The sequence below is a fragment of the Perissodus microlepis genome, chromosome 15 (assembly GCF_051167445.1).
Source record: "Perissodus microlepis isolate ML-2025 ecotype Zambia chromosome 15, ASM5116744v1, whole genome shotgun sequence".
NCBI lineage: Eukaryota > Metazoa > Chordata > Actinopteri > Cichliformes > Cichlidae > Perissodus > Perissodus microlepis.
In genome coordinates, this window is record NC_140475.1 from 1,287,842 (window position 1) to 1,312,655 (window position 24,814).

Sequence of the window (24,814 nt, forward strand, 5' to 3'; positions counted from 1 at the left end):
TTTGGACTCCCTTTAAAGACTGAATTTTACAGCCTTACTGCCACAAACTGATCAATGAAGTGTTTTTAAAAAAATGAGTGCTAAACATTTGTAAAGAAACCAGATTTATTGGATTTCTGTTGTGTATAAATGAAGTGTATAAAAGTTACATAGCACTGACCAAGGAAAGAACTGTACGGTGGCTTATGGCCAATGGGATAAAGCAGCTTTTTAGTGTTTACAATATTCATTGAAAGATGTTCTTGAAGTTACTGGATGCCTTTTACATGCTCGCTTGTCTAATAATCTTTATCACATAATTCTATAATCATCTTTTTCTATTCTATAACTTAAGATTGTCATCATAGGCCGCATTACATAATCACACAGCAATCGTAGAGTACCTTGTCTTTGCTCAAAGGTCCAAAGAGGTACAGAAACATTTGGATTTATTTACACTAAAAGATAAAAACTGATTACAAAGATTTGTTCAAGAAATTGCAGCTAATAGTAAAGATGTCACCAACAGTGAGAAGAAAGTTTCAAGCTGCTCGTATGCAACATTCAGGCCTCCTGAAACAAACACTACGCCGAGTGCTTGATCCATCCAGAAAAAATAAATCCATCCTTTGATGAGGTAGAGATTAGATTTCCATCTGATTACTGCTTTAAAAATTATTTCCAGTTTGTAAAATGTGCTTAAAAAAATGCCAAGTAGGCCTGACTTGACATTTTAAACCCATTGCACTGACTCCTGCGCACAAGGCGAATGCGAGAGGCCACAGTATAAGAGGCACAGAGCCGGTTCAGATGGCGGACTGGAGCAAGTTGACATTAGTTCCTGGGATGAGGTTTTCATCTTCTCCGTTGATCAGAGGGTCCCACTGGTTAAAGTTCTTCTCCAGGCCTGCAAGAGTTTTGCACAGAGGAAAGGGGAATAAGCAGAGCATTACTTCAGCAGAGAGTTCAGTCGATCTCTGCTGCAGACCAACAGCCAACTCCTCACAGCTCAGCTGATACCGCTGTACACATCTTACTATTAATCCTATAAAAACTGCTTTAATGTGCCCACAGCTGAAGTGTGTTCCTGCATTACATGATTAAATCTGACGAACGACTAGCAGGAGCTCTTACCGAGATGGCGTTGCAGAAACGCTAGTGTTGCTTTATTGCACAGGTCTATGGCGAGCTCTGGGTCGATCTCTCCTTTGAGTTTCATCAGCTTCCCAATCCAGTTGCCTGTGAGAAAGGTGAAGTCTGGGAAACTCTGGTGGACTGTACCTCTGAAAGAATGCAGGTGAAGAAGAGACGTCATCACAAAATCAGCCCAAATTACCCCCAAAGTCTCTGAATGAAAGTGCAGCAGACCAGTAGTGGTACCTGATGGTGATCATTTTCCTCTGTATGACGGCCGAGTCGAGCTTCTTCATGCGGCTGATGTTTCCCGCCCACTGGAACTTCTCTGAGTTGATGAAAAAGATTGGCTGCTTCACCCGAGGAAAGATCTCATCGTCTAAAGGAGTCATCCAGGAGTCTAGCGCTACTCCACACCTGTTTGTACGATAGCAGGCCAGGTTTTTACTTTCAATAATCTGGGTCTGTTACTGCTGCCTGTAACACACGTTTCTAATTTATACTAAGCAAAGTGAAATGCCCTCATGCACACAGCTCTAGCCCTGCAGACATTATGGACAATAAGAGTGCAGTTACAAGAAGTGATAAAAGACTGGAAACCAAAAAATCCCATAAAAACATACTTGAATTTAACCTCTTTACACAGAGCCTCTATGACTGTTGCTCCTCCAAAAGAATGGCCCATCACTGCTATCCTGCACAGGTCCATGGAGTTCTGTTACCAAGAACATGAGAGAGAATTAAGCACAAATGAAATTGTACTCCACTGCGTTTCACATTTTTCCTCATCACAGATTAAAGTCTGCTGATGTTCTTTATGCAAAACAGCATTTCATGAACTTTGGACTCTGCAGCTGATAGATAAGCTGAGGCTAACACAGGGTTTTCCTCAGTGCACTCTCAAAAGTCATCTGAAACTAGTTGATGTCATTTTATTGTTTATACACACACGGCAGCACAAAAAGTAAGAACTTTGTGTTTGATACTTCTTTGTTGTACCAATGCTTCTTGCCAATAATCTTCTACAGCTGCAAAGTATATTTGGTGCCACGTTTGTAAGGAAAACGCATTTGTGCGTTGAGCAGCAGAGTTGAGTATGCGGGCCAATGCCAAACAGCTTATTCTGTGTCGACTCTTGTGTGGCGTTGGATGGGATGAGCAAAGTATGAAGAAACAAGACATATTGGCAGTTTAACAGTGTTTTTCACAAGTCAGCCAACAAAACCAAAAGTAGTGGTTGAAGAATGGGAAGCTATACCACAGCACTGCGTGACCAGCACGAGGAGCAGGTGCCATGCTGTTGTGGCCGTGTATGGTTCTTCCACATGCTGTTGTTATGACTCTTATGTCTTCAGAGTTCAATAAATGACACCAAATAGAAGATTTGGCAACTTTTTCAAACTTGTGGCAAAATGTGGCACCATTAAAGGGGAAATAAATAAGCCTGGTCTAAGACTTATTGCCAAGAAGCATTGTTACAATCAAGTCAACAGTCAACTAAATAAGACTTTTGGTGCCAAGCTTATATATAAAAAAATGTGCTGGTAAATGAACTTTGGAAGCTCGAGACTTTAGGGAAAGTTGCAATAACCACAAAGATACAACACTGCTAGAAACACTCGGTGGTCTTCTAAGCATCACACAGCAGGATGCAGCAAACCCTGAAACAGATGTTCCAAATGTACAAGTTGACTTTTTGTGAACTAAGAAATTATTAAAAAATTGAACAAGTGCTGGAATTGTGAAGTGGGCATGCCCTACGTTAAGGATGTGCACACAGGAAGCAGTTCACTCATCAACCATTCATCGCTTTGGAGCTGATGTTTGTTGCAGACACTCCGTGCTGTACATACTTGGCACCTGCCCCGTATGTCAATCAGCATCATCTTTGCAATACTTCACCTCAAAGCTTAGAAGAGTTGAGTGCTGGGGTTAGCCTACATCGCTTTGTCAGTGGTTTCTTCGCCCAGCTTGAAGTTGCACCACTCTGTGGTCTCTGGTCAAAACCTTGCCGTTGCTTCCTGATCTACTCTTTAAACTTTTCTCAGTTTCAAGTTGAGCAATCGAAGCAGTGAAGAATACCCCTGACTGACACACGACAGGAGTATAAATAGATTGGAAGTTGCCTAGGTAACCAGAGGCTGGAATGTCTGCTTCCTACGACGGGGGTCCACACAGGATCGCGCAGAGCACCGCTTTGTTGGCGACGGCTGGTTGCTAGGTTAACCCTTTAATGTATGTACCACTCTGTCATGTGTCAGTAACCAGCACACTTTGCTCTCCCAGGTAACAGCATCAGCTGTTCACCTCGAAGGTGAGAAGAGTTCAGCTTTAGCTTTAAACACTGTAAATCTAAAAGGCTACAACTGTTGCCTTTTAGCTTTGATCAAACTTCAAGGAGACTTCTAACACACGCACACAAACTGCGTTTCCTGGAGCCTTGTGACACTTGCCAACTTGCCCCATGCTCGTGTTACAACTACTTTCTGCGTCTTGTGACACATTTCCATTATTGTGTTTGCTACCACACACTGCATGACATGCATGCATGACAGCTGTCCTGCATGCATGTCACAGCCAGAGGTAACCAAAAGCTTACCTTCAGCGTTGACCAGTCAAAGTGCGTCTCCAGAACATTCTGCACTGAGATTCCTGAGTTGATTTCAGTGAGTTTATCCAGAGCCAGAATGCATTCATCTGCTCTTTGTTTCACCTGAAAGATGAAACAAATGAATTCATTCTGTTTCTTTAAGGTGCCATTAATATTTACCTTTACATTCACGACATCTGTACAGATACGACAAACAAAACCATCTTTTTTCCCCCTACTATGGGATTTATATACTCCCGGTCTCCCTAAACTTTTGTTTATGGTGGGCAGCCAATCAGAGGGAGCTGCTCTTAAAGGGAGGGGACAGGAAGCTATAGTGGAGCTGAGCTGCTGCACTTGGACCCAGTACAAGATAAACCAGGATTGTGTTGAACTGTGAGTTTTGCGAAGCTACTCTGATGAACAGAAGAAAAGAAATATCCCTCGCCTTAATCGTAGATTTAAAAAGCCAACTGCTATCTGCAGTCCCTCATTCCTTTCAGCTTTAAGATAAATGGGATGTGACCACATGCTTGCCGTTTAACGTAACGTGCCCAGATGAAAACAGAAGAATGTCAGCTAGAACAAACGAGGATGTGGTTTGATTTTAACATCAGTGCCAAGCTGCCTGCGAGCAAGCGGGTATGAAGTTCACATCGTATGCAATCAAGAGACTGTGAATTTTAAACCCACAGAGGGAGTCTGTGGGTAATCTCTGCGACAACATACTTGTTTGTTTCTGAGGGGGAATTCGCTCTCTCCGTGCTGCAGAGCCCTGTAGTACATCCACTCCTTTACCAAGTTCTGTTGGGTGGCACCGGATGATTTTGTCAAACTTGCATTTGACCTTTCTGACTCTGGCTTCTCACAAAAATAATACGTAGCTGACGCCGACTGGTCTCTGTGGGAGAAAAATAAAAAATAAAACCATAACCTGTAGTTCCAGCCCTGGGAACAGATATTACTTCCTTCATGTTACTTGGAACAATTATGGTTTAGACACATGCAGAGAACACATCCTGTTTGAGGCAGCGTATGGCCCTCTCTCTGTAAGAAGCAAAGTCACTCTCATGTTGTTGCTCTCACACTGCAGCCGTGTGCTCTGTCTGCGGCTTTGTCAGCATGTCGCCGGCTGCTAAAATTCAGCAAAATAACACTTCCATCACCGTAAGTGACAGGCCAGCTGTGGCCATTATGTTCATCTCCATATGGTCCCCCTTGTCTGCATACTGAAAAGAATTGTGATGAGCTGGTTCATACCATTGTCTGCACACCCTTTCCACTCCTACTCCACACATAAACAGACAGCCAAGCAAACAATAGCAGAGGACAAACGTTCAGCTACGATTTCCTCCAAATGAAGATGACAAAGAACACAGATTTCAAACTCATTTTACATCGTGGGCCACATACGACCCACTCTGACCTTAAGTGTGGGGACCACTTAAGGTCAGAAACTCCAATTTCTGTCAGTGTAAAGATGTTGAAACACACAATTAATCCCGGAGATATCTTCATATGAGGAAAAGAAGTGCAATTGCAACAGTTTGTCTTAGTTTTATGTTACATGTGTAAAATAAGAGAAACACTGTTGCTAGCTCATTGTGCACACTGTCATGCATTTAGAATAATGAATTTCTTTTTATAGTAAAAACATCTATAGTAGATGCTCGAAAAATGGGAACTTTTCTGTCATTTAATTTTTTGTATCTATTAGTAACTATCTGGTGTAGCATGGACACAATGGTCTGTAAAAATTTAAATACAGTTAAAAGTTCCAAATCCATAGAGATGAGAGAAGAGAGCCTTTATTTGTCAGTTGCAGTTGCCCACAACCGAGATGACAGACCTTGCCGACCGCACATACACAACATCACACGCTTTCCAGTGGGCCCGATTGGAGTCTCTGCCTGGCCGATTCTGGCCCCTGAGCCCTATGTTTGACAACCCTGCTATAGAACAGTTGGCGCTTAATGGAATGAAAATGACGTATGAACTAAATTGGAAAATTACCTGTGTTCCACTGATGCCACGATGAAGCCCTGAGAGGCCATTTCTGCACATATCGCTGAATACAAGGTCCTGAGAAACAATCACAGGAGCCACAGTGTGAGCAGAACTTGTAACGGGTTATTGCTGCAGGACTGATGAAATAAAAAAAACAAATGCATTGTGTGTGTACCTAAAGGCTCCCAAGCCGTGGGAGAAGATGATCACGGGACATTTTTCATTCGATTTAAATGGAGCATCCAAATAGGCTGGGATCTTGAAGGACCCTGAAATAGATAAAAATGAGGAACATTCACTTTGCCTATTTTTTTAAACCACATTAGAAAATGAAAGAAACCAGCTTTCTATTTTTTTAGTGACTAAAGTCATATAATATTGCTGTCCTGACCAAATAAATTTGACTTTTACACCACAGAGAAATGGACTGTCAGGATGGAGGTGGAAGCACAAGCACACAAGACTTGAGAAAAAACAGTCAATTTTCTGTCATGAAATCATTAGAAATACTGGATTTTCCTAATTTATTCACCAAAGAGGTAGTTGAAGATCCTTTCACTGAGGGCCCTGTTCATTTTCATGAAGTCAGCCAAACCATTAAAGTACTCCTTGTATGGGACCCAGTCAGGCTTCCCTGCACGTTCCATCTCCTGACAGGGATAGTACAGCCGGAAGAAGGTGCCCTGTTGGAGAGACAGACAGTTCAAGCAACTCAGCAGAAGGCCATTTGCTCCCGTGAGGTCAGCAGCCTGTTTGGCCCAAATACCTGCTTTCCATAATAGCCATGGGTACCCAGCCCAGCATCTGCAGCACACTCAAGAATGTCAAATACAAATATGTGACCTCAGCTGTTACATGTCAACATGAACAAAGGTTTTCTTTTGCTTGTACCTCTGCAGTGTGGTCCATCATGAAGTCCGTGCAGCCCACAGCGTTTGGGCCGTTGCCTGGAGGGATCCCGAGGTGGTTACTGCAGCTGCTCCCCATGGTGAAGAAACTGAGCGCGGACCTCCTGTGGTCTGGCAAATAGAAACACACACACGTGTACATCAATACTGCTGCTCTATAAAAGGGAAAGATAACAGGACTAAAAATCGGATTATTTCTGCACGGAAGCTACTGACTGCAATGAACAACTGTGTATATGCAGACTGTATCATTATATAGTTTATTAGTATCAAATGAAAGGCAAAAACTTCTTCACTGTGGTAACTGTAACCAGCCGTATATGAGACCGAGTCGCGAAGTTTACCCTTGATCTAACCGCAGAGCCCCACACAATCGCACATTTAACTAAACGGGTCAAAGTGTTTGTGCTGTCAGTTAAAACAAAACCCAAAACGTGGCGTGTTAACTCCTACCTGTCCTCGCCCACGCGTTAAATCTCTTGACTCCTAACTGAACAAACCCTCCATAAGAAAACATCGACTAGAGCACTTTCGACAGCGACCTATCCAAACGTTCTCGATCTCCACTTTAGCTGCCGGTAACACTCGTTAAATAAAACAAAAAGCCTACCGGAGATACAGAAGTGCGAGCGCTGCCCGCTGTTTCTGCATCAGTTTCGCAATATCACCGTGGACTGACAGAGCAGTCACAGGATAAATGTACTACTTTGGGAGTGGTTAATGTTTTTGTCAGCTAGCCGCTGCTAGCATAGGAGGGGGCTAAACCAGAGTAGTGGATGAACGGTGTTGAGTCACTGTGGCAGTCCTGCCTTTGCCGGCCTAATGGCGTCCCCCAACTGAAACCTTAATGACCTACATATCATATTATTTAACAGTTGGCAATCATGCTTCTATCATTACTGTAATTACGACATTGGTGGCTCTAAATATAAACTCAACCAGGCGTATGAAATTGAGTTAACTGCTCTGTATACGGCTCTGGTTTATCGCAGCGACTCTCGCTGACAGCTCTGGGATCACTTGTTTACAACAATCATCGACCCTTTAATTAATATTTTCATTAATATCGTTTGAGCCAAGGTGTTGTTGCCAAAGCAGCTGCATATAAGCGCTGGCTTCTCAGTGAAAATGGCACTTTTAAAGTGTCTGTACTTTTGATGTGACTCCACGTCTGTTGGGGGCAGTAGAGGGCAGCCGAGCGGGAAACAAAGCGAGGAGGGAGCAGAAAAGCAGTGGAGAACGATGCTGCGTTAGCAAAGCTAACTGTTTTCAACTCCTTTATCAGCAACTCCTTGTGTTAAAGATGAAATTGGTGAGTAAAAAGCAGATCAGTGAAGAGAACAACGAATGTAGAAATCGTGATTAACTTATACGTACCCAAAAGTGACTGTTAGCTGGAAGCTAATAGCGTTTTTTGGTACAGTTGAATAAAGTGGAAAAGGTGAGCAGCGAACAGCAAGTCAGTACAGCGTGAAGTGTTTAACTATGCATACGAAAAAACGGAAACACAATCCCCTGGTGCCGTGTTTATCCTGTTTTACTGTATCTGTATCTTTGTACTCCTACACACACCTACACACACCTGTGGGTTTAACGGTGCATTTCCTCCTTGCAGTACTGTCTGTCGGGTCATCCTACATTGCCCTGCAATGTCCTCAAGTTCAAGTCCACCACTATCATGTTGGACTGTGGACTGGACACCACCTCTGTCCTCAACTTCCTGCCCCTGCCTTTGGTGCACAGGTGAGTCACTGACAGTAATTCATTCATTCGTGGATAACAGATATGTTTTGCTTGATGATGATGATGATGATCCTTTTTTTTCAGTCCAAGACTTTCAAAGCTACCTGGTTGGGTCTCTAAGGATGGAACAATAAATTTGGAAAAGGCACGAGAAGCTGTTTGTAATGTTCTTAGGTTACTTGGCGTGTATTTCAACTTACTGCAATTTTTTTATGAAGATGTGCCGATTTATCTGTGGGGGAAAAAACTGTTTCGCCTTATGCTTGCAGGAGCTGAAGGAGTGCGCAGGGAGGGTGTTTGTTGACGCACAGCCAGAGTTCTGTCTCCCTGAGGTAGACATCCCTGATACTTCCTCTCTGCATCAGTGTTATAGCTTGTGCTAGAATGTCTTTCTGCAAAACAGGGGCCACTGTGAAGCATCAGAGTTGCAGCAAATCGACCTATTTTAAACAAATAATAAGAAAGAAAAAGAAACCTGATAGGCCTGCCACAATTGATAAGAATAGGGGAATCCTCTCAGAGAAATCAGTTACTATGATCAGCACAGTGTGATTACCACGTCTTTTACTTTCACAGTAGACCCTAAAACATAAATCTTAATAAATACCTGAAGTACCACAATGATATTTATTTAATCTGAATAACCCACAGAGAGAACTGTTGGACCTGTCCACCATCGATGTCATCCTAATCTCAAACTACCACTGCATGATGGCCCTGCCTTACATCACAGAGCACACCGGCTTCACCGGGACAGTGTACGCCACGGAGCCCACGCTGCAGATTGGCAGGTGACATATGCAGGGGATGAATACCACATCTTACTATTTCTATATTATTTTTGTGATATCATTATTATTTTATTTGGTAAAATGAGATACAGGTCACACGTCTTCGGTTGCGTTTACGCTTGTTCTTCCTCTTTCCTTCCTTAGGCTGCTGATGGAGGAGCTCGTGAACTTCATGGAGAGAGTTCCTAAAGCCCAGTCTGCCACGTCCTGGAAGAACAAGGAGATACAAAGGTAGTCTAGTTTTGTAAAAATATTCTGTGTGTGTGCGTTTTGTCTGAGTTGACACATGAAATACAGTTACTGGCTTTGTTTTAGTCATTTTTGAAGTTTCATTTTACCTTCACCTAATTTTTCTGGTGTTTTGTTACACCTCCACTAACAGGGTGGTGTAACTCCACCGTTCACATGAATACTTATGTTATTGCATTAGGATGCTCCCGGGGCCGCTGAAGGATGCAGTTGATGTGTGGATGTGGAAGCGATGCTACAGCATGCAGGAGGTTAACTCTGCACTCAGCAAAGTGCAGCTTGTGGGTTATTCACAGAAAGTGGTGAGAATTGATTCTGTCCAGGAGATATTTAAGATTTCACATTCGTGCAGTGGTGACTTCTCCTCGTCCTTTTTCTCGTTTGTTTTTCTTGCAGGAGTTGTTTGGAGCTGTACAAGTCTCCCCTTTAAGCTCCGGCTACTCGCTGGGGAGCTCCAACTGGATCATCCAGTCTCACCATGAGAAGGTGTCCTATGTGTCTGGCTCATCTCTACTCACCACACATCCTCAGGTAGGCCAGCAGGCTTAATGCTTCACCATTTCAAAGTCTACTGGGCGCAACCCTTGAAGCTTTTTTCCCGAGCTGAGTGATTTCTGTCATATTTCGGGGCTGTTTACAGAACAAACTGACAAAATGCGTGTGCAGCAGTCAGGGAGGGTGGTCTCTGCTCGTGCAGCTAAACCACGTCGTTATTGATTTTTACTAAGGTGTCAAAACTTGTCATTGAGGGTCCAGCGGAGGTCATCAAATGCCGTCTTTATGGGGGAGAAAGTTAAAGTTTGAAGGGATTGAGGACAAAACCGTCACGATCTAGAGTGTAAAGAGTGCAGTCTGTTATTTGTTTAGTCACAGATTTCCTTTTTCCTGTGCTCAGAGTTTCTTTTGGAAGCTAAATGTTTAGGCGAGTGTTCGTCAGTGCACGCTGTAATTGTTTGAATCCAGTCTGTTCTGTCCTATCACAACTACTCTGCAGTTTCTCTTCTTCTCTGCTCCCAGCCCATGGACCAGAGTTCCCTAAAGAATAGTGACGTCCTCATTCTGACAGGCCTCACTCAGATGCCTACTGCCAACCCAGACGGCATGCTGGGAGAATTCTGCAGTAACTTGGGTGGGTTTTAATGTAGCGCTTAGATTTCTGTGGCGTGTGAAAAGAACCAAACGTTGAAGTCATTCTTGTATCTTTTAAGTGGAACTTGAATGATGTTGTCTGTGCTTGTTCTTCTGCGTTCTGCAGCCATGACCATCCGGGCAGGAGGAAATGTGCTGGTGCCGTGCTACTCCTCGGGAGTGATCTACGACCTGCTCGAATGTTTGTACCAGTTCATAGAGAGCGCCAACCTGGGGACCACGCCCTTCTACTTCATCTCACCCATAGCCAACAGCTCGCTGGAGTTCTCTCAGATCTTCGCCGAGTGGTGAGCGGCCGTTTATCGAAAGCTTCTCGATTCTGTCGTGAAAGTTTGTGATTTTAGGTTTTACTGTTTTTCTTCAGCATGTGCTCGGTTAGCTCGTCCTCATTTTTCCACGTCTTCCACAAAAAGTCATGATGCAGTCACTCTGATAATTAGGAACACAGTATCGATGTTTTGTTACTTGATAGAAGTGCAACAAACAGCAGAGAGACGATAACGTGTGTGACTGTGGAATATTCCACGTGATTTTTCTTTTTCTCAAATATTTCAGGCTTTGTCACAACAAGCAAACAAAGGTTTATCTCCCAGAGCCGCCTTTCCCACACGCAGAGGTGAGTCAAGAACACTGGCAGTTAGGCCTGGGCCATATCATACCGCTCACGGTAACACCAGTATAATGTTAGGCAACGATAAGAAAATAAATATGGCGATAGAATATGGGTAAAACGCGCATGCGCAGTGCCTTTGTTTACATACGCACATGGCGGAAAAGCATGGCGGCGACGGAGAATGAGGAGGGCGACAGCAGATCGTTGAATGAAACAGATGAACCTGAACTGGTTTGTAAAAATGCTGCAGCTTCAGTGGTGGAACTGGTTTAGCTTTCCTCCGTCAGATACACAACAAAGCACTGTTTTTCGTAGAGCATGCTAGCGGGCCGTCGTTATTACTGAACCGATTTTATGTACACGGCGCTCGTCAAAAATGTTTCAGTACGACTTTGCTGAGCTACGAAGCCGCACCGCTTGATGGATTGTCGGAGCGTTACAGCTGTCGTAGGCGGAGCCTCGCGGAGTGATACGTACTGTGCTTCAACATATAACGTTTAACCTCTTTTTAAGTTGTGTGGATGTTATACGTGGTTATGCTGAGGATGTGTCGGCCAGTTTCCACTGGAAACGCCTTTTGGTTAAACTCAGCGAGGACTTTGCATTTGCACTGTTACATTTTTATATAACTTTAATGCACATAAAAAACAGCTGCTTGTTTAAGTGAAAATACATTGATGTTTTTTTTGCACTAATAAAGTATTTTGTCTCGCGTTAATTCTATCATCAGTTATATTGTTAGCACACATTTTCAAATATATATCGTGATAAATATTTTTGGCCATATTGCCCTGCCCTACTGGCAGCGCACTTCTCCTTTTATACTGAAAATAATCATTATATTATAGGGAACCTACTCTTTTTAGGTTTTTAACTTGAGGTCCCAGTGGAGGTCATCAAATGTCGTCATTATGGGGGAGAAAGTTAAAGTTAGGGATGGACCGATCCGATGTTACATATCGGTATCGGTCTGATACTGACCTAAATTACATTTGTTATTTAAATTAAATTAAATTAAATATCACAAAAGCACTTCACAAAACTTGCGACACGGCGTAACTCAGCTCATAACCTCAGCACGTCGGAGCCGTGTGCGTCACGTGATGGAGCGGCTGTGGCGTGCGAGACCTGTTGGCGGTCTGGTTGAGCATTTGGAGCCTCGCTACCAAACCAGCATTTCATCTCCGAGAAAGTATTTATATTTTATGCAAATTCATGTTTGGTTGGAGAAAACGGTTCTTTGAATTGGAAAGCATTAGGCAAATAGTATGTGTTCGAACAGGCCAGTGAATAGAATAGAATAGAATAGCCTTTGTCATTGTACAGAGTACAACGAAATTGGAGTGCCACTCCCTTGGTGCAAGTTTCAATAATAAATACAAATGTAAAATATAAAAAGTACAAAAAAAAAAACAATCGTATTACTCAAACAGTAGTATGTACAATATATATAGGATAGCAGCATTAATATAATGACAGTATGAGTAGCAGCATAATATAATGACAGTGACGGTATGGAATAGGTTCAATTGTTTTTGTGCTTATTTACTACGGTGATAGCTCTGGGAAAGAAGCTATCCCTGAATCTGTTTGTCCTGGTTTTATGTGACCTGTACCGTCGGCCTGACGGTAATAGTTCAAACAGTTGATTGCTGGGGTGAGAGTAGTCCTTGATGATATTGCCAGCTCTGCTGAGGTACCGAGAGTTTGCAGTGACCTCCAGGCTGGGCAGAGAGCAGCCAGTGATCTTCTGGGCTGTGTTGATGACCCTCTGCAGTACTTTCCTGTCCGCAGCTGAGCACCCTGCATACCATGATGTTATGCCGTACGTTAGGATGCTCTCTATGGTGGCTCTGTAAAATGTCACCAGCAGCCTCTCCTCCAGGTTGTTCCTCCTGAGCACTCTCAGAAAGTGGAGACGCTGCTGGGCCTTTTTAACCACCGCCGTGGTATTTGCAGTGCTGTCACAAGTCATTAATAACAGATGACATGTAGCCATGAGTTGCATCAAATGTGAGTGAGATGTGCTTTTGCCTGGAGCGCATCATACCTCTAACACACGTTTTAAAAAGCAGAGGCAACTGATACAAAGATACCAGGATGAAAACACAAGCACACCTGTGGAGCTGGTGACGAGGTCACGTTGATAAACTGGTGCTTAAATGTGCTGCTGATGTTTCAGCTCATCCAAACCAACAAGCTGAAGCACTACCCCAGCATTCACGGAGACTTCAGCAGCGAGTTCCGTCAGCCCTGCGTGGTTTTCACCGGTCACCCCTCTCTGCGCTTCGGGGACGTCGTTCACTTCATGGAGCTCTGGGGCAAATCCAGCCTTAACACTATCATCTTTACTGGTAATTACAGCTATCGTTACATCTCTCAGACGTGACTAAAACAAGGAAAGCCTGAGCTGGTAATGTCCTGAGTGCCTGATCTTTCTCACTCGCAGAGCCGGACTTCTCCTACCTGGACGCCCTGGCTCCGTACCAGCCGTTAGCCATGAAGTGCGTTTACTGTCCCATTGACACACGGCTCAACTTCCACCAAGTATCAAAGCTGCTCAAGGAAGTCCAGGTATGCTGTTAGCACCTGATCTGATTATGAGAGAAATACACAGAAATAGAGCAGAGACTAAGGAACAATGATTCTACGATGAGGAGGGAAAGCGACCGCAAAATATTCCAGATTGCTCCAGAAAGGCTGCGTCATGGGATGCTAGAACTGTGCTGTGCCATAATGACTGAGTCTGTGAGAGCGCTGTGGGTGAAACGGGAGAATGGAAAGCAGATTTCCAGGTTAACAGGCAATATACAAATAAAATGGCAGAACAATGTGAGCGTTCAGGGCAGAGCTCAGGGAAGCAGTGGGTCTTGCTTAAGATTTGAGGGATTTCATTGAAGCATCCCTGTAGTTCCAGGATGGCCCATTCGCAGCACTAGTTCTCATTTAGCTGTAGCCTTAATTTAAATGTTAACAAAGCCAGCTTCAGCCGCTCACATTTGTACTCTGTGTGTAAAAGCTACAGCCGTGTCTTCTTCCTGCAGCCTCTCCACGTGGTGTGTCCCGAGCAGTACACCCAGCCTCCTCTGACCCAGTCCCACCGCTCCGACCTGATGTTGGAGCTGCAGCCTCCTCCTATGCCCTACAGACGCTGCTCTGTTCTCAACCTGCCCTTCAGACGCCGCTACGAACGCATCTACATCCTGCCTGAGGTGAGGCCCCGAAGAGAAGGAAGTCAAAAGAACTCCTCAGAGTTTCCGGCCACAGAGTATCTGTTGTTTCAGAAACAGATGGTGAATTCTCTGATCACTATGGCAACGTGGCGTTTGATCAGCTGTTTTTATTGAGAAATCCTCTCGCTGTCAGAAAGCAGGCGGACGGTTTTAATTGCTAAGAGTCGTATTTTTCTCTTCCTAGCTGGCCAACTCCCTGGTCCCTGGTGAGATCAAACCCGGCGTCTCTGTGGCGACCGTGTCTGCGTTGCTGCACTCAAAGGACAACAAGCACACGTTACAGGTGAGCCCAGAATGCTTGCACTTCCCTTAGAGAATCAGCTGATCAGAGCTCAGCTGCATTTTTCTTTCATTTGTTCCCAGTCGGTGCCCAAACCCCCTCCCATGCCCCCCAGCAAGAAGAGGAAGCGTGTGATTGAGGAGCCCCCCGTAGCGTTGGCCCCTAAACCCATGCTGAGTGGAGCTGTGGCCCTGGAGGCTTTTCTGGCCACTTTGCAGAAGGTGGGAAATGTGAGCGAGAGGGCTATCAGTGTGCTGTGATAGTAGCACTAACTTAATGTTAACTTGTTATGTGCTCATTTGCAGCACGGGATCACAGAAGTTAAAGTGGAGGAAACTGCAGACGGGCACATCCTGCACCTGCAGGCGGAGGACACGCTCATTCAGCTGGAGGAGGACGGGACGCATATCGTCTGCGACAGTGAGCCACTGAGGACCACGCTCAGGGACCTGGTGCTGCGCTTCCTGCAGAAGCTCTGAGCTGAATCCTGGCTGTTAGTTTTTAACCGTGTTTCTGCGTCACTGGATTACGGATAGAAGCGGAAGGGAAGGTGTGGATGCTCAACGGCCATATTTACAGTCGTTTCACTGTACAGCATTGTTTGGGTTTATTTTATAAAACTCACAGATGTATTATTTTGTATTTAAAAGATTCCAGAATCGTACAGTGACTGTCGTTCATCACTTAGTCTTAGGAAAGCTTTAATAGTGAAAGCTGAGACTTTGCTCACGAGCGCGGGCTTTGTGTAGCCGGTGTGTTCCTGCGTCGTGTCTGACAATGAAGGGTAAAAGAAACAAAGACCTCCAAGTCATTAAATGCTCGCTCCATCTCCTACAACCAAATGCAAACAGTAGGGAAGAGGCTCAGCTCCACCCACCACAACTCCCAAGCTAGCAAGAATGATCTGTTCATGCTAGCATTAACTGTGCCTATAACACATGTGACACACACGTACTACACATTTACAGCTTCTAGCAAAGACAGACACAATGACTGAACTAAAGACACACAATCAGAAATATCAGGGTGGCTAAATATACATTGTGTGTTGCAGTGTTGGGAAAGACACCGACCTCCCCCACAGGGGAATTGTAGAGAAGGGGAGAGGCCAAAGGGGTGCACTGTTTATAGGGTTGCACCACAGAAGAACAGTGAGGAGGGGCTCCAACTGATAATGAACATAACTACAGGCTTGAAGGTCCTAAAAATCAGGTATAACAGGAACGGTTTGGGGTCTAGAACACATTTTGTGTAATTATAACAATATGTCATTTATGAACTGGTTACATTTGCACAGGATAAAATGAGGAAAAACGCTTTACTTACATTCCACAGAAGTGTTCCTTCCTGACACTGAGTAACAGCAGGTGTGTTTTCCCGGCACACGCTGACATGACACAAGAGGAAATGCACAGTAAACATGATCAACAGGAATGATGGCGGAATATTTAAGCTGGGCTCCCTGAACACACCAGGGCCTCTGTCAGTGTTCACAGTGGTTTGCTGACGGTGTTTCCACACACACACACACACACACACACACACACACGCTCTCACTTCTAGAAATGCTCCGTTTCTCTGGTGAGGAAACAAACAACCATTTCCTCCAGTTCTTAAACACAGTTGCACATTTTCCAGCGGGAGGAGTCGCCCCCTGCTGACCACTATGAAGAATACCAGTTTAAGGCACTTTGACAGCAGCTTCGTATCTCAGAACCAGATTCTGTGATATTCTTCCAACTACATAGACTCCAGATGTTTTATAGTGAGTGTGTTTGGCATTTGAATTTGACCTGGACTCCCTGGACTCAGACACAGTTTTTCAGCTTGATGTGCATTTATTGAGACACCGTGTCAAAGTTTTGCCTTTTAACATTTGCGTGTAACTTTTCCCAATCTCACAGTGATGAAGAGTCCTGTCAGAAATTCCTGAAGCCAGATTCAGATACTGAAAAGGTTCATGTGTAGCACCTTTTTAATTCACTTTTCCTTCACACGTCGAGCCAAAATGTTATATTTGATTTACGTCAGCATGTTGTGCAATGAATTCTTAAAAAATGTGACGAAGTTAGACAAAAGAAGTTTCTGACCTATAAAACGCATTTATAGCAGATGAACGGTATCTGAGTCATGTTCGCAAGAATTAGAAAAACTAACTGTATGAAGCTGACACAGGAGCTGGGAAACACACCTGCACAGAAAAACACACACCAGCAGTCACGGACTGGCCTCCCCAGAGCCCCGACCTCAACATCATTGAAGCAATGTGGGATGATCCTGACAGAGAAAGCCAAGATCCAAAAAGATCTTTGAATGTTCTTCAAGAAGCCTGGAGAACTATTTTTGGAGGATACTTAGAGAAATGAGAAGAAAGCTGAAAAGTAAAGACGGTCACAACAAATATTCCAGCTGGTTCAAACTTGTACAAAGTCCGTTTTTGTCTTATAAACTGTATTCTAGTGCATTTAAAAATGTTTTTAAAAAAATAATCAAAAAACTAAAAGCACCCATTTCTCAAATTCTTCGTAAAACCCAAGGAAATGATGTGGCTCATGACGTCTGCACATTACTGCAAGTCTGGCCCAGCTCACAGTAAAAACTACTGCGAGTAACCCCGCTTACAAAAGACCGACATGCATGAGGCACGACCCCGACAACTCATTTGTGTCACAAAATATTTAATCAGTGCAGAATTGATTACAAATGCATCAGAAGTACATCTCATAATAAGCTCTACAATATCTTACAGTGTACTACGTGTTGCTTTGATAATACAACTGTGTGCAGCAGGAGGATCATCTAGGACTGATAAATGTGAGGTGCTCTGGAAAAAGAAAAACAACAACTAAAACAACACTCTTCACCTTTAGAGTGAAATACAGACAGATGCAACATTAACTGCTTCGGCTGGTACACGTGTGCAGTAATCTGTCACCTTCAGGGTGGTTTTAAAAAAGAAAAAGAATAAAAGGACATAAGGTCCGTTTCAGCGGATCCTGACATTGACAGTTTCCACGTGGTTCCAGGCAGGAAGAACAAACGGGGGACTGTCCAGTGATCGATTCTGCAGCTACGGCCACTAAAAAACTGCTAAATTATCAGTGGCTTCATTAAAGAGAAGATATTCATACCAGCACGAAGCCACGTTGTCCCCTCTTTGTTCTTGTTTCCTGAAACTACAGGCAGTGCATTTAAGAGCGTGATGACATCATTAGCCGATGAGGCCCAGGCAGCATGAATAATGACCTTAACTTAGGCGTGGCACAGTTAGGCAAGTCTAAAGCTCATCTGGTCTTAAACTGAGCGTGGAGGACAGCGGCGAGGGGAAGATCGCAGAGGACTGATGTAACCAGGTGAGAGCGCAGCGAGCGCTCAGGTGGCAGCTTAAACACGGCGATCACACCCGGCTCTGTGGCAGTCAGCTGGCAGTTTGAGGTGGGAGTGAGGGGGTGATGTCAGTTCTTCTTGGAGGTGCAGAAGTATTAAAGCTTTTTATTACAACAGGATGGAAAGAGTTATTGTAACGATGTTATCGTTCAGCTCTGTGGAGCTTTCCCCACAGCTTTTGCTTTTTGGGGTTCGCTCTCATCACTCCCATGGTGCCATTTTGCCCTCAGCTGTGCTGGAAAAAACAAAGCTGTAATACCGAATGTACAATACCCAAGTCTATTTATCACGCTGTGCACTCTGTGGCCTGTGTTTTTCACTTCTTTTAGTTCGGGGACTGAGTGTGTGTGTTTGTGTGGTGGAAGGTGGTGGCGGCGGCAGTGGGGAGGGGTTCAACCTGATAAATGCGCCTTTGGATGAGTCAGCCGCTTCACGCTTATACCCGTCCATTACTTGGATTCTTTCTCTGCGTCCAACACTGCAGAGCGGATGCCCAGCTTCTTCAGCTCCTCCACCAGGTCTCCGTTCTGGTGCATCTGCAGAAAGATGTCGCAGCCTCCCACAAACTCGCCATTGAAGTACACCTGAGGGATGGTGGGCCAGTTGGAGAAGTCTTTGACTCCTGTGGAAGGCAGACGGCGTTAATACTACCAGTCCTGTTTCTCTGAACACCTCGTGGGTTTTAAAATTAGGCGTAGCAGTTTGGTTAGAAAAAAAGCCCCACCTCTCAGATTTTCCTTAAAAAAGGCTAATGAGGCATTAGCCTTTTTTAAGGAAAATCTGAGGGGGAAAATCTGAGGGGTGGGGCTTTTTTTCTACCCACTGAAACTGTAGCAAAAGCACAAATCTCCACACACACACTCACAGCAAAGTGTCTCCAACCCAATTCAGATTTATTCATTTAGTGCAACAACAGTGGCCTCGAGGCACTTTATACTGTAAAGTAAAGACCCTACAATAATGGAGAGAAAAATCCCAACAATCAGACGACAATTATGAGCAAACCATAGATGGAAGAGGGAAAGATGAACTCCCTTTTAACAGGAAGGCAGAACCAGGTTCAGTGAGGGGCCATCTGTGAGTGGTTGGGGGGGTGAGGGGAGGAAGCCAGGAGAAAACACACTGGAAGAGCCTCTTCTCTTAACCCCCCCCCTGCTCTTTTAAGCCCTTTAATATCAGTTTTATATGTTTGTTAGTGTCCAGATGTGGCTGTAAAATACAACATTCAGGACTATATAACAATATGTAAATTGATCCAATTGGCCATTATCAGGTATTTTACTCTAAACGTGTGGTTAAAGACACACTTAGACAGGACAACAGGAGCACATATTGCTGATGTCATCTGTGAGGACGCTTCCCTGCTTTCCGACATGTCTCGTGTCATTATCGGAACAATGGGGATCGAGTCAGTCCTGACAGAGCCTAACGTCCGGCTCACTCCACCCTTTGGTGCTGCTGCACAACACTGATAAAAACTGGCCATAGAGTGCCGTTGACAGCGATCCTAACCGAATGCTGCTTTGAATGAGGTAACAATCAGGTTAAGTAGTTCACACACGACTCTGAGGGGACCCGACACTTCAAGGATGTTTAAATGAGCTGCACCCAGCATGTGACGCTTTTTCTGCCGGTGACGAAGTAACCAAAACGGTACACGTTCACCTGAGAGGTGACAACCTGTTGCTGTCAGGCCGACTCCGGGTTACTGACCTTGTCTGAGGTCCTGGTCCTCCAACACGTTGTACGCAGCGTAGTTGTCCACGCCGTGCATCCGGAGGATCTGAACCACAGCGTTACTGAAGCCGCACATGGGCTGCGCCGGCGTGCCTTTCATAAACACCACCACTTTGTCCTTCTTCACCATCTCACCGAGGTCTTTCTGGAGATCCGCCGCCGAACACAGGAGCCGGACTGAGGCCCACTGCGAGCGGCCGTCGGGTTGTCTGGGCACGTAGACAGCCGGACCCGAGCGGAGACACCGAGCAGCGGATCGGAATAAATTGTTCATGGTTTGTGTTCAATTATCTCGTTAGAAGAGGAGAAGAAAAGTCCTACAGACGGGCCAGAGTCGGAGTAAAAACAGCCAGTCAAAATACTGTCGCCTCACTGTTACGATGAGGGGCGTTTACGTGAACGGTGATTGGACAGCTTCGCCCAGTCTTCGCCCAGTCTGATTTGCTAATGGTGGCGTCACACGTCATTCAACGCCGGCGAACGTAAGACGTTTAAAGTTATTATGCAACTTAGAAAATATAATAGTAACAATGTTACAACAAAAATAAGAATAACATGGCATTCACATGGCATGTATATGCATATGGCATGTTTTCTTTGATAAAATAAAACATTATAATAAAAAAAAATTTTTTCAGGTCACAGAAGCAGATAAGGACTTCCGGAGCATTTTACATTCACAGGAAGAAGAGGGTAACTGTTTGAAAGATGGCGGCGCCCACACAGAAGAATAACAAACCGGGGAAATCTGGAGGGAAAGAGGCTCAGCCTCTCATTATCGCCAAAACACCGGCGGAGGAACAGCGTCTGAAACTGGAGAAGTTGATGCGAAACCCAGATAAGCTCGCTCCGATCCCGGACCGACCCAAAGAATGGAACCCGCGAGCTCCGCCGGAGTTCGTCCGGGACGTGATGGGCTCCAGCGCGGGTGCAGGCAGCGGAGAGTTCCACGTTTATCGCCACCTTCGCCGCAGAGAGTACCAGAGACAGGACTTTCTGGACAAGATATCAGAGAAGCAAACTAAGGACGAGGAGTACCTGGAAAAACTGGAGCGGAACAAAGAGGCCGCCGAAGAGAGGACAGCGAAGCGGCGGAAGAAGCGAGAGAAGATGAAGCAGAAGAAGCTCCTGGCGAAGAAAGCTAAACTTGAAACTAAAAGCAAGAAGGAGGGAGACGACAAGAGCTCCGAGAGCGAGGAGGAGGACGAAAGCAAGGATGAAGATGAGGAAGGCGAAAGAGAAGCTGAGGATGACGCAGAAGCGCCCAGCTTCATCATGGGGAAGAAATGAACCCGTGAAACGTGGAAACTCCTCGCAGTTGGACACACCAGCGATACTTAAAGCCTTTGAAAATAGAAGAGATGATTTGGACCCTGTGGTGAGCCCTGCAAACAGGAAGGTGGGCCTGACCTGCTGCAAGGATTGAAAACATTTGTCGCTCATTAGCAGAGACACTTGGACTGCCTCGTTTAGCGGGCAGGAGAATCCGCCGAGGGAACGATGTTTGAAAGAGAACTTGTTCAGTGTAGTTATTCATTACGTGTTCCAGGATCACACGTGGAAGCCTTTGTCGTTGTTATATTGCAGTATGATTCAGGCTTATCTGCAGGGAAATCCAGCTTTGCTTTTAAGTTAGGAATTTTAACAGTATTTGGAAATAATCTATATTTCAATGTGCTAAATGTTTTGAAATAAAACTGAATAATAAAAACACCCGGGTGTTGTGCAAGTTGCTCACAATGAAACCCTACAGCCAAGATGATACTTAGACATGTGATTGATCCTTCGATGTTCTCCTCCTGTGCAGCCTTGTGAAGCTGCCCCTGGCCCAGCCTGTTGCCTGTGGGTACAACAAGGCTGCAGAAAGCAACTCAAAGAATGAAAAGGCGTGGCTCCTGGAGGCTCAGGAGTGTCACGTGCGATGTTCTTTGCACAGACCCCTGCCTTCCACGGTGGTGACGACCTCCCTCGGTAGCCGTCACCTTTCTTGAGGCAGGTAGAGTAAAACCTGGCAGCCAGATATTGTCTGAAACAGGGGAAGCTCTTCCTGTCAGACACTGTTCAGCTGTCACACTGAAGCCTTTGAGAGTGAATAATTGCCGCTGCTGTTTAGTTTCAACTATTAAAAACACTCAGAACGTTTGTTTGCTTCAGTGTAATAGTTTGCCTGTGCCTACTTGTTAGTTTGCTCCTTTAATACAAATAAGAATAGAGCTGGAAGCGAGTCACTCCTTTCAATCAGGTTTTGGGTTTCTTCATTTAGATTTATTTAGTTAGAAAATGTTGTCATTCCTTCAACCTGAATCCTTGACCGATGCTGCAGATTAATGTTAGAAATGTATGTTATACTTTTACTTGTGCTCAGTATCACATGTTCCCTGTTGAATTAAAAAAAAATGCAAATTTCTTCTAATCATATTAAATTCAAATGATTTCCTTTAAATGTGATACCTGAACATGTTTTAAAACAAAATTTGCTCTCTTCCTTCTTTGTTTTAAACCTTTTCTTTTATTTAACAAAATGGGCCAATGGGACTTAAATAAAATGTGTTTTTGGTCTTTTTATGGTCTGAAAGTCATTAAAAAATGTTTACATAGATTCACAAAATATAAAAAGTGTTTCATTGAAAGAGCTGTTAATATGCACGTGCTTTATGATTTTAAGTATCTCTTCAAAAATTCATCCTGTCAGAAAGAACAGAAAAAGGATGTTTGATGTACACTTGGCTTTCTGTTAGCTGTAGTGAAACACATTTAGGTCTTAGGAGTGTATCTTTAATATATTACTGGATATTTTTATTTATGATTTATTTTAATACCTGATGAAGATCAGTTACAATTTTTTGACATTTGTTTTTTTTCACAGCTGTTGTTCATTCAGGTGAGTTTTCAAACTAGCTGCTTATTATTTAACAAAAGATTCAACTTGAGAAAATGTATTTATTAGCTTTCAGCCCTCCTACATGTGTATATGTTTGCTGAGTGGCACAGCTAAAGAAGAAGACTCAACCTTTGATTTGACCTTCACAAAACTAAAGGAGTATTGAAGGAGTATTAAAATGTATTATTTTCATGTATAATTAACACGAGAGTTCTCTGTGCATATTATCACACTGTATTTGCATTATATAGTTTTTTGAATAGCGATGCATTGAGGAGGACATTTCCACAAGCCTGACTGTAGATACGGATTGGTGGAAGAAAAAGTAGAAAGGATGAGGCAAGAAAAGTCAAATCATAAAGAATGGAACATAAGTATTGGCGAGGAAATGAATCACTAATATCAAGCGTACCATTTTAATGCACTTTATTTATGTGTTTGACCTTACAGCTCATTATCTCCCTATAAAACACTTGTGAACACATAAGTGGAAGAACTTTTGCGAACAAATGAAAGCTTCAAATCAGACAAGCTAACGTGTGTTTTCAGCAGCCGTACAGCAGGTTGATCCTCCTGATGTCCCAGTAGGACATGCCCTGCCTCTGGCCAATCTGGACGTTGGGGATGGGGGTGATGGTTTCCCTGCCATTGATGGAGAAGGCTGTTCTGTCATAGTGCATTATGGAGGAGTAGTCGTAGGGAGTGTTGAGGTTGTTGGTGTCCTGCTTGTTGAAGTTGTAGGCCATCTGTGGGTTGATGTTCTCCCAGTTGATCCTGACGTAGTAGTCGCGGTCGCTCCTGGTCTGCTCGTGCTGGAAGCCCAGAGCGTGGTTGACCTCGTGCTGGACGACGCCAAAGTAGACGCAGCCCTGCCTGTTGAGAGACAGGACCTGCTTCCCTCCCTGTCTGCCCACAAGAGAGAAGCATCCGTTCTGGCTCTCGATGCTGATGTAGTCGTTGTGGTTCTTACGGTCGACAAAGCGGACACAAGTCTGGCTGTGGAAGGACTGCAAGGCATTTCTGATCAGCTGCCTTTCCCCGCTGCTGTACTCACTGCTGATGGTGAAGGGAATCGTCACCAGGCCGTTGTTGTCTTTCTGCCACAGGCAGCTCTGGTAACTCTGGCATTTAATGGCATTTCTGCTTTTTGGAAGCAGGATGTCTCCTTCCAGCAGGATCTCATTGCTGCCATTGTTTGCGGTCAGAATCCTGGTGGTGATATCGACGGTGTGGTCTTCCTCCACCTGGCCCTCTCCTCCTCCTCTTTCCTCCATGAGAGGATGAGCCTGAGAGAGGCCGAGCAGGAGCAGCAGCAGCAGGCTGACAGAGGGACTCATCTTCAGAGTGGGTCTGGTAGCTGTGGAGCTTCTTTGCAGAGCTGCTGTGGAGAGACTCCTCGGAGCTTCGTGTCTGACACAGTTGAGTCGCGGGTCTTTATACTCTCCTCTACAGGTGTGTCTGCAGGAGGATTATGGGCTGGGGTCCACATCGCTGGGCCTGAATAAACCTGAGAAGGGAGGACCGCACAGACAAACCTACTCTTTCAACATGCTGTGTTATGTCAGGGCTGTGGACGGATCAACACAGTTACTTTACTGGGTGGGACTTGTTTAACCACGACCGTAAGAACCACAGCTGTCAGACTCCTGAACTCTGCCTCCTGACATCTGACCCACGTTAACACATGGACTGAACATACACACACCCACAATGGACAACTGTACCCTCAAACACACAATAATAACATGGACTGAACCACCACTCACAACCACTAGCACTTTATATAGATACTGTAGAAATTATCCACATATCTAATTTATCTTAACTGCACTACTGTATAGCTCTGTAAATAATCATCCTGTACATACGATAATTTTTAACCCTACAACTGTTTACAACCTGCATAGTTCCCATTTCTGTATAACTGTATATCTCAGATTTCTGTAAAGTTATTTATTTCATATTCTGTATAGTTTTTCATATTTATATCCTGTTCATAGCCTGTACATAGCTTGTACTCACTACAGCCTATACATACCTATAGTTATAGAATATTCACAACATACCTCATACCGTGTACATTATAACATACCATAATAGACCCATTTCTGTAATATACTTACATATCTATAT

At 44.3% G+C, this 24,814-nt stretch overlaps 5 protein-coding genes and 1 non-coding gene across 8 annotated transcripts; 3 read left to right on the forward strand and 3 right to left on the reverse strand.

Moving 5' to 3' along the window:
- Positions 1-87: 87 nt before the first annotated feature.
- On the reverse strand, positions 88-8,652 carry pla2g7 (phospholipase A2, group VII (platelet-activating factor acetylhydrolase, plasma)). 3 transcript variants are annotated; one of them, XM_084954351.1, is made up of 11 exons: positions 8,562-8,652; positions 6,602-6,729; positions 6,243-6,393; positions 5,886-5,979; positions 5,717-5,785; positions 4,433-4,604; positions 3,713-3,826; positions 1,737-1,828; positions 1,360-1,530; positions 1,114-1,262; positions 88-886 (listed from the first exon to the last, which is right to left on the reverse strand). In XM_084954351.1, the coding sequence occupies exons 2-11, from the start codon at positions 6,695-6,697 to the stop codon at positions 786-788; spliced, it is 1,209 nt and encodes a 402-aa protein (XP_084810477.1). In that variant the 5' UTR covers positions 6,698-6,729; positions 8,562-8,652; the 3' UTR covers positions 88-785. The 3 variants fall into 3 exon arrangements, with proteins under 3 accessions (XP_084810477.1, XP_084810475.1, XP_084810476.1); XM_084954349.1 differs by lacking the exon at positions 8,562-8,652 and adding an exon at positions 7,072-7,560; XM_084954350.1 differs by lacking the exon at positions 8,562-8,652 and adding an exon at positions 7,229-7,551.
- On the forward strand, positions 7,794-15,340 carry ints9 (integrator complex subunit 9). Its single transcript, XM_084954347.1, has 17 exons — positions 7,794-7,930; positions 8,234-8,361; positions 8,446-8,506; positions 8,631-8,693; positions 9,013-9,152; positions 9,297-9,383; positions 9,583-9,703; positions 9,798-9,932; positions 10,419-10,530; positions 10,657-10,837; positions 11,106-11,166; positions 13,346-13,517; positions 13,613-13,737; positions 14,208-14,375; positions 14,581-14,679; positions 14,760-14,897; positions 14,982-15,340. Exons 1-17 carry the CDS (start codon positions 7,922-7,924, stop codon positions 15,153-15,155), a joined length of 1,974 nt encoding a protein of 657 aa, XP_084810473.1. The 5' UTR covers positions 7,794-7,921; the 3' UTR covers positions 15,156-15,340.
- Positions 15,341-17,337: 1,997 nt separating this feature from the next.
- On the reverse strand, positions 17,338-20,184 carry glrx5 (glutaredoxin 5 homolog (S. cerevisiae)). The gene is made up of 2 exons (XM_084954354.1): positions 19,777-20,184; positions 17,338-18,685 (listed from the first exon to the last, which is right to left on the reverse strand). Exons 1-2 carry the CDS (start codon positions 20,072-20,074, stop codon positions 18,513-18,515), a joined length of 471 nt encoding a protein of 156 aa, XP_084810480.1. The 5' UTR covers positions 20,075-20,184; the 3' UTR covers positions 17,338-18,512.
- prkrip1 (PRKR interacting protein 1) lies at positions 20,184-22,363 on the forward strand. Its single transcript, XM_084954353.1, has 2 exons — positions 20,184-20,282; positions 20,439-22,363. The coding sequence occupies exon 2, from the start codon at positions 20,509-20,511 to the stop codon at positions 21,088-21,090; it is 582 nt and encodes a 193-aa protein (XP_084810479.1). The 5' UTR covers positions 20,184-20,282; positions 20,439-20,508; the 3' UTR covers positions 21,091-22,363.
- Positions 21,601-21,876, forward strand: LOC146371375 (small Cajal body-specific RNA 13). Its single transcript, XR_014802833.1, has one exon.
- A 397-nt stretch (positions 22,364-22,760) lies between the features above and the next one.
- LOC146371376 (high choriolytic enzyme 1-like) lies at positions 22,761-24,697 on the reverse strand. Its single transcript, XM_084954352.1, has one exon. The coding sequence runs from the start codon at positions 24,016-24,018 to the stop codon at positions 23,227-23,229; it is 792 nt and encodes a 263-aa protein (XP_084810478.1). The 5' UTR covers positions 24,019-24,697; the 3' UTR covers positions 22,761-23,226.
- Between the last annotated feature and the right edge of the window lie 117 nt (positions 24,698-24,814).

Coding starts and splice junctions, on each gene's coding strand:
- pla2g7 (XM_084954349.1), bottom strand. CDS start 7,135: ATGTTTTCTTATGGAGGGTTTGTTCAGTTAGGAGTCAAGAGATTTAAC. Junction 5,980..6,242: donor GATCTTCAACTACCTCTTTG/GTGAATAAATTA, acceptor TATCTATTTCAG/GGTCCTTCAAGATCCCAGCC. Junction 1,531..1,736: donor TGTAAAGAGGTTAAATTCAA/GTATGTTTTTAT, acceptor TCGTACAAACAG/GTGTGGAGTAGCGCTAGACT.
- ints9 (XM_084954347.1), top strand. Junction 8,507..8,630: donor GAACAATAAATTTGGAAAAG/GCACGAGAAGCT, acceptor TTATGCTTGCAG/GAGCTGAAGGAGTGCGCAGG. Junction 8,694..9,012: donor CAGAGTTCTGTCTCCCTGAG/GTAGACATCCCT, acceptor AATAACCCACAG/AGAGAACTGTTGGACCTGTC.
- glrx5 (XM_084954354.1), bottom strand. CDS start 20,074: ATGAACAATTTATTCCGATCCGCTGCTCGGTGTCTCCGCTCGGGTCCG. Junction 18,686..19,776: donor GGACCAGGACCTCAGACAAG/GTCAGTAACCCG, acceptor TGCCTTCCACAG/GAGTCAAAGACTTCTCCAAC.
- prkrip1 (XM_084954353.1), top strand. CDS start 20,509: ATGGCGGCGCCCACACAGAAGAATAACAAACCGGGGAAATCTGGAGGG.
- LOC146371376 (XM_084954352.1), bottom strand. CDS start 24,018: ATGAGTCCCTCTGTCAGCCTGCTGCTGCTGCTCCTGCTCGGCCTCTCT.